The 10,000-nt window shown below is 46.1% G+C and overlaps 1 protein-coding gene across 1 annotated transcript in view; it reads left to right on the forward strand.

Annotated features, from left to right (window-relative positions):
- Positions 1-8,429, forward strand: part of CDK5R1 (cyclin dependent kinase 5 regulatory subunit 1) — an 11,013-nt gene extending 2,584 nt beyond the window's left edge. The window contains 5 exon segments of the mRNA XM_075580395.1: positions 7,452-7,766; positions 7,769-7,988; positions 7,990-8,324; positions 8,327-8,374; positions 8,377-8,429. Coding sequence (XP_075436510.1) covers positions 7,565-7,766; positions 7,769-7,988; positions 7,990-8,324; positions 8,327-8,374; positions 8,377-8,429 — 858 coding nt within the window. The 5' untranslated portion in view covers positions 7,452-7,564.
- The last annotated feature ends 1,571 nt before the right edge of the window (positions 8,430-10,000 follow it).

Below are 10,000 nucleotides of genomic sequence, written 5' to 3' on the forward strand. Positions count from 1 at the left end.
GATAGATACACACATACACAGATAGATACAGACACATACACAGATACATACACAGATACATACACACATACACAGATAGATACACACACATACACAGATACATACACAGATACATACACACATACACAGATAGATACAGACACATACACAGATACATACACAGATAGATACAGACACATACACAGATACATACACACATACACAGATACATACACACATACACAGATAGATACAGACACATACACACATACACACATACACAGATAGATATATACACACATACACAGATAGATACAGACACATACACACATAGATACATACACACATACACAGATACATACATACACACATACACAGATACACATATATACATACACACAGATACAAAGATGGATAGATACATACACAGGATACACAGATACATACACACATACACACATACACAGATACATACACACATACACAGATACACAGATAGATACATACACACATACACAGATCGATACATACACACATACACACCTACACAGATAGATACATACACACGCACAGATAGATACATACACACACACACAGAGATACATACACACACACATACAGATAGATACACACACACACACACACACACACACACACACACACACACACACACACACACACACACACACACACACACACACACACAGATACATACACATACACAGATAGATACATACACACACACACACACACACACACACACACAGATACAGACACACATACACAGATAGATACAGACACACATACACAGATAGATACAGACACACATACACAGATAAATACAGACACACATACACAGATAGATACAGACGCACATACACAGATAGACACAGACACACATACACAGATAGATACACACACACATACACAGATAGATACACACACATACACAGATAGATACACACACAGCATACACAGATACACACACACATACACAGATAGATACACACACATACACAGATAGATACATACACAGATAGATACATACACACATACACAGATAGATACATACACACACATGCACAGATAGATACATACACACACATGCACAGATAGATACATACACACATGCACAGATAGATACATACACACACATGCACAGATAGATACATACACACACACGCACAGATAGACACATACACAGATAGATACATACACAGAGATACATATACACACACATACACAGATAGATACATACACACACATAAACAGATAGATACATACACACACATACACAGATAGATACATACACACACATACACAGATAGATACATACACACACATACACAGATAGATACAGACACACTTGCACAGATAGATACAGACACACACGCACAGATAGATACAGACACACATGCACAGATAGATACATACACACATGCACAGATAGATACATACACACACATACACAGATAGATACATACACACACGCACAGATAGATACATACACACATGCACAGATAGATACATACACACACATACACAGATACATACACAGATAGATACAGACACACACGCACAGATAGATACAGACACACACATACACAGATACATACACATACACAGATAGATACAGACACACACGCACAGATAGATACATACACACGCGCACAGATAGATACATACACACATGCACAGATAGACACATACACACATGCACAGATAGATACAGACACACATGCACAGATAGATACATACACACGCGCACAGATAGATACATACACACGCGCACAGATAGATACATACACACACGCACAGATAGATACATACACACACATACACCGATAGATACACAGATACATACACACATACACAGATAGATACAGACACACACGCACAGATAGATACATACACACACATGCACAGATAGATACATACACACACATGCACAGATAGATACAGACACATACACACATACACAGATAGATACAGACACACATCACAGATAGATACATACACACATACACAGATAGATACAGACACACATCACAGATAGATACATACACACATACCAGATAGATACATACACACACATACACAGATAGATACATACACACATACACAGATAGATAGATACATGCACACACAGATAGACAGATACATACACACATACACAGACATACAGATAGATACATACACATATACACAGATACACATATACATACACACAGATACACAGATGGATAGATACATACACAGATACATATATATACATACACACAGATACACAAATAGATACATACACAGATACACATACACACAAATAGATACATACACACATACACACAAATAGATACAAACACACAGATACACACACACACAGATACACAGATAGATACATACACACAGATACACAAATAGATACATACACACAGATACACAGATAGATACATACAACAGATAGACAGATAGATACACAGATATACATACACACAGATATACAGATACACATACACACAGATATACATACACACAGATATACATACACACAGATATACATACACACAGATACACATACACACAGATACACAGACATACATACACACAGATATACATACACACAGATACACAGATATACATACACACAGATACACAGATATACATACACACAGATATACATACACACAGATATACAGATATACATACACACAGATACACAAATAGATACATACACACAGATACACAGATAGATACATACACAGATAGACAGATAGATACACAGTTTCACAGATATACATACACACAGATATACAGACACACAGATATACATACACACAGATATACAGATATACATACACACAGATACACAAATAGATACATACACACAGATACACAGATAGATACATACACAGATAGACAGATAGATACACAGATACACATACACACAGATATACAGATATACATACACACAGATACACATACACACAGATATACATACACACAGATATACAGATATACATACACACAGATACACATACACACAGATATACATACACACAGATATACATACACACAGATATACATACACACAGATACACAGATATACATACACACAGATATACATACACACAGATATACATACACACAGATATACATACACACAGATACACATACACACAGATATACATACACACAGATATACATACACACAGATATACAGATATACATACACACAGATATACATACACACAGATACACATACACACAGATATACATACACACAGATATACATACACACAGATATACATACACACAGATATACATACACACAGATACACAGATAAATACATACACAGATAGACAGATAGATACACAGATACACAGATACACATACACACAGATACACACAGATATACATACACACAGATATACAGATATACAGATATACATACACATACACACACACACACACACACACACACACACACACCACACACACACACACACACACACACACACATATAAATACATACATAAATACACACATACATACACACAGATACACAAACACACACACACACACACACACATATAGATACACACACATACACAGATACATACACACATACACAGATAGATACAGACACACATCACAGATAGATACATACACACATACACAGATAGATACATACAACACATACACAGATAGATAGATACATGCACACACAGATAGATAGATACATACACACATACACAGACATACAGATAGATACATACACATATACACAGATACACATATACATACACACAGATACACAGATGGATAGATACATACACAGATACATATATATACATACACAAATAGATACATACACAGATACACATACACATACACACAAATAGATACATACACACACACACACAAATAGATACATACACACAGATACACAGATAGATACATACACACAGATACACAGATTGGTACATACACACAGATACACAGATAGACAGATAGATACACAGATATACATACACACAGATATACAGATATACAGATACACAGATATACATACACAGATATATATACACAATTACACACACAGATATACATACACACAGATACACAGATAGATACATACACAGATAGACAGATAGATACACAGATACACAGATACACATACACACAGATATACAGATATACAGATATACATACACACAGATACACATACACACAGATATACATACACACAGATATACATACACACAGATATACAGATATACAGATATACATGCACTCAGATATACATGCACACAGATATACATGCACACAGATATACATACACACAGATATACAGATACAGATACACATACAAACAGATATTTATACATACACAGAGATACACAGATAGATACATGCACACATACACACAGATACACAAACACAGATACACATACGCACAGATATACATGCGCACAGATATACATGCACACAGATATACATACACGCAGATATACATGCACACAGATACACAGATATACATACACACAGATACACACACACAGATACACATACACACAGATATACATACACACAGATACACATACACACAGATATACATGCGCACAGATATACATGCACACAGATATACATACACGCAGATATACATGCGCACAGATATACATACACACAGATATACATACACACAGAATATACATGCGCACAGATATACATACACACAGATATACATGCACACAGATATACAGATACACATACACACAGATATTTATACATACACAGAGATACACAGATAGATACATATACAAATAGATACATACACAAATAGATACATACACAGATGCACATATATACATACACACAGATACACACAGCCAGACAGATACAGATGCACAGATAGATACATGCACACATGCACACATACACACAGATACACACACACAGATACACAGATACACACACACAGATACACACACACAGATACACATACACATACACACAGCCAGACAGACATTTAGATACAGAAATACAGGTAGATACATACACATAGATACACACACACACACACAGATACACACAGATACACATACACACCGATACACAGATAGATACATACACACATACACATATAGATACATACATACATACATACATACATACACACACACACAGATAGATACATACACAGGTACACATATATACATACACACACATACACACACACACACACACACACACACACACACACACAAATAGATACATACACAGGTACACATACACACACACACACATACATTGATACACACATACATACACACAGATACACACACACACACACGTACACATATACATACACACACATACACAGATAGATACATACACAGATACACATATATACAGACACACATATATACATACACACAGGTACACATACACACATACATAGATACATACACACACACACACACAGATAGATACATACACACATACATACATACACACATACACATTGATACATACATACATACATAGACACACACAGATATATACATACACAGGTACACACACACACACACACACACACACACACACACACACACACACACACACACACACAGATAGATACATACACACATACACATATACACACAGATACATACATACACAGGTACACATACATACATACATACACATACACAGATAGATACATACACACATACATACATACACACAGATACACATACATACACACACACATAAACAGATAGATACAGACACACATATATACATACACACAGATACACATATATATACATACATAGATACACACAGATACACACACATACACAGATAGATACATACACGGGTATACATATATACATACCCACACATACATACACACAGATACACATATATACATACACACATACACAGATAGATACATACACAGATACACATATACACATATACACATACATAGATAGATACATATACATACACACACATACACAGATAGATACATACACACATACACATAGATACATACATAAATACATCATACATACACACAGATACATACATACACACACATACACACACATACACAGATAGATACACAGATACACATATACACATACACACAGATACACATACACACATACATAGATACATATACACACATACACAGATAGATACATACACATAGTTACATACACATAGATACATACACAGATAGATGATACAGACACACATATATACATACCCACACATACACATATACGCACAGATACACAGATAGATACATACACACACTGATACATACACCCACACACACACAGATACACACAGATACACACAGATAGATACTAAACACAGATAGATAGATATACAGATACACAGGGTGCCCCCTGCCCGTTACCGGGGCGCCCCCTGCCTGTTACCGGGGCGCCCCCTGCCCGTTACCGGGGCGCCCCCTGCCAGTTACCGGGACGCCCCCTGCCCGTTACCGGGACGCCCCCTGCCCGTTAACGGGACGCCCCCTGCCCGTTACCGGGGCGCCCCCTGCCCGTTACCGGGGCGCCCCCCTGCCCGTTACCGGGGCGCCCCTGCCCGTTACCGGGGTGCCTCCTGCCCGTTACCGGGGCGCCCCCTGCCCGTTACCGGGACGCCCCTTGCCCGTTTACCGGGGCGCCCCCCTGCCCGTTACCGGGGCGCCCCCCTGCCCGTTACCGAAGCGCCCCCTGCCCGTTACCGGGGGCGCCCCCTGCCCGTTACCGGGGCACCCCCTGCCCGTTACCGGGGCGCCCCCTGCCCGTTACCGGGGCGCCTCCTGCGCGTTACCGGGGGCGCCCCCTGCGCGTTACCGGGGCGCCCCCTGCCCGTTACCGGGGCGCCCCCTGCGCATTACCGGGGCGCCCCCTGCCCGTTACCGGGGCGCCCCCCTGCCCGTTACCGGGGCGCCCCCTGCCCGTTACCGGGGCGCCCCCTGCCCGTTACCGGGGCGCCCCCTGCGCGTTACCGGGGCGCCCCCTGCCCGTTACCGGGACGCCCCCTGCCCGTTACCGAAGCGCCCCCTGCCCGTTACCGGGGCGCCCCCTGCCCGTTACCGGGCGCCCCTGCCCGTTACCGGGACGCCCCCTGCCCGTTACCGGGGCGCCCCCTGCCCGTTACCGGGGCGCCCCCTGCCCGTTACCGGGGCGCCCCCTGCCCGTTACCGGGGCGCCCCCTGCGCGTTACCGGGGGGCGCCCCCTGCCCGTTACCGGGACGCCCCCTGCCCGTTACCGGGGCGCCCCCTGCCCGTTACCGGGGCGCCCCCTGCCCGTTACCGAAGCGCCCCCTGCCCGTTACCGGGGCACCCCCTGCCCGTTACCGGGGCGCCCCCTGCCCGTTACCGAAGCGCCCCCTGCCTGTCCTGTTAGTTGCAATAACCACTGATTGTTTCTCTCTCCAATTCAGTCTCCGCAGTAAGAGTCCCCGAGCCCTGAAATGTCGCCCGACGTCTCCGGCGCCCGCTGAGAGGAGCCCCGATTCCCCGTAGCCGCGACACACCGGCCTGCGCCTCCTCCACCATGGGGACCGTCCTCTCCTTGTCCCCGACCTACCGCAAGTCGGGCCTGTTCGAGGGCAACTCGTCCAGCGTGGGACACTACATGGCCGTCCAGAACAGCAAGAACGGGAAGTCCCTGAAGAGGCACTCCATCATGTCCGTCCTGCCGTGGAAACGCCTCGTGGCAGCCTCCACCAAGAAGCGGCAACCGAAGAAGGCCCAACCGCCGGCGGCTACCAGAACAACGTCACCCACCTCAACAGCGAGAACTTGAAGAAGTCCCTCTCCTGCGCCAACCTCTCCAGCTTCGCCCAGGAACACCGGGACTCCAACGCCAAGGTGGTAGGGTCCACCGTGTCCAAGGCCAACCCGCTGCCGTCCCCCAAACGGGTGGTGGTGCAGGCGTCCACCAGCGAGCTGCTGAGGTGTCTGGGGAGTTCCTCTGCCGAGGTGTTACAAGCTGAAGCACCTCTCGCCCACGGAGCCGGTGTTGTGGCTACGGAGCGTGGACCGGTCCTTGCTTCTCCAAGGGTGGCAGGACCAAGGGTTCATCACCCCGGCCAACGTGGTCTTCCTGTACATGCTCTGCCGGGATGTCATCTCTTCGGAGCTGGCCAGCGAGCAGGAGTTGCAGGCGGCGCTGTTGACCTGCGTCTACCTGTCCTACTCGTACATGGGCAATGAGATCTCCTACCCGCTGAAGCCCTTCCTGGTGGAGAGCTGCAAGGAGGCCTTCTGGGACCGCTGCCTCTCCGTCATCGGCCTGATGAGCCCCAAGATGCTGAGATTAACTCGGACGCTCAGTTCTTCACCCAGGTCTTCGCTGACCTCAAGGCGAGGGTGGGCAGGAGGACAGGGGCCGGCCGATGATGGGGCTGGATCGGTGAGCCGGGGGGTGGGATGGGAAAGGGGGGGATAAGAGACATCGGCGGAGAAGGAGGGGGGGGGGGGGTTACACCGCCTTGCACTGGACTTCGGAAAAGGCGAGGGGTCACAGAGGTCACTGGCAGTGAAGGGGTTCATGTTTGGAGGGGGTGGGAGCGCCACCGATCTTCGACGCAGTAAGGCACTCAGGAATTGGGTTCAAGGCACCATATTCTCATTTATAAGGTTTTCGACTATAACCCCAATGACCCCCTGGGTGGGCTGGACCTGCCCAGATGGTAACCCTACCCCTGTGCCACTTCCTGATCTCCTATTACGTGACCCCCCGTGACCTCCTTTGTGTTTGCGATGAGTCGGCGCCCCTGAGCTGGCCCGCGCCGCCCCTTTCTCACCACACCCCGCTAAGTAGACGGATCAGCGCATAATTATTATCCCTGCGTAATTAGCAGCCGTCCCGGTTTATCCTGTGCTAATTTCGGAACCAGGGCGTGCGCAGTGTAACCCCTTCACTGCCGGCGGGTACCCGTCGGCAATAACCGTAGGGTGTGTTGACCCTCTTCGCTTCGGGTTTTTAGCTAGACGTATATATATGTGGCGCCTGATATTGCTCTCTGCAGATTCCTCTGCAGACAGTGGGACGCCGTAGTCTACAGATGGAAGGTGTAGAAGGATTTAGGGGGGGTGTGGGGGGGGGTTAATACACAGTGTACATACATAGAAGAGTGTATCGTCCAGCTATGTCCTAGAGGTCAGACGTGCACTGGCTGCTTTTAATTGGTGAGGTGAAGCAAGAAGTCGTTAAGTCACTGAGGGGGAGGGGGGGGGGATTGACGGAGGACTAAGCTAATTACTACTGAGCCACAACAGACCCGTAACCCCTCCTCTCCCAAGCCCAGGAAAGAGCTGCTATCATTTCAGTGGGAGGAGCAGAGGATATGCCCCTCCCACCCCTTCCCCCCAACCCTTCCCCCCAACCCTTCCCCCCACTTCCTCCCCCCCAAACCCTCCACCACTTCCCCCCCAACCCTTCCCCCCCAACCCTTCCCACCACTTCCTCCCCTCAAAACCCTACCACCACTTCCTCCCCCCCAAACCCTTCCCTACTTACCCCCCAAAACCCTTCCCCCCCCAACCACCCCCTCTCCCTCAAACCTCTCCCACCTTGTTCTTCCTCCCACCCCACCACTCCACCCAACCCACCCCACCCCACCCACCCCACCCCACCCAACCCACCCCACCCACCCAACCCACCCCAACCCTTCCCACCCCCTCCCCCTCTAACTTCTCCACCACCTCCCCCCCTCCCCCAAACCCCTGCCACCACTTCCCCCCCATCCCTCCCACCCCCTCAAACCCCTACCGCCACCTCTCCCCCAAAGCCCTACCATCATTACAGTCCGGGAGGGGGGAGGGGGAAATGGTGGGGCATAGAAAATGTTGCAGAAGGAAGGGGTTGATACCCCAAGGGTTTGATACACACACACACACACACACACCACACACACACACACCACCCCCATAAATGTGAAGTACTCCGCGCTCGGACGGGGGGCAAAAAAAAAACAAAACAAAA

Source organism: Ascaphus truei, chromosome 23 (assembly GCF_040206685.1).
Source record: "Ascaphus truei isolate aAscTru1 chromosome 23, aAscTru1.hap1, whole genome shotgun sequence".
In the NCBI taxonomy this organism is placed as follows: Eukaryota; Metazoa; Chordata; class Amphibia; order Anura; family Ascaphidae; genus Ascaphus; species Ascaphus truei.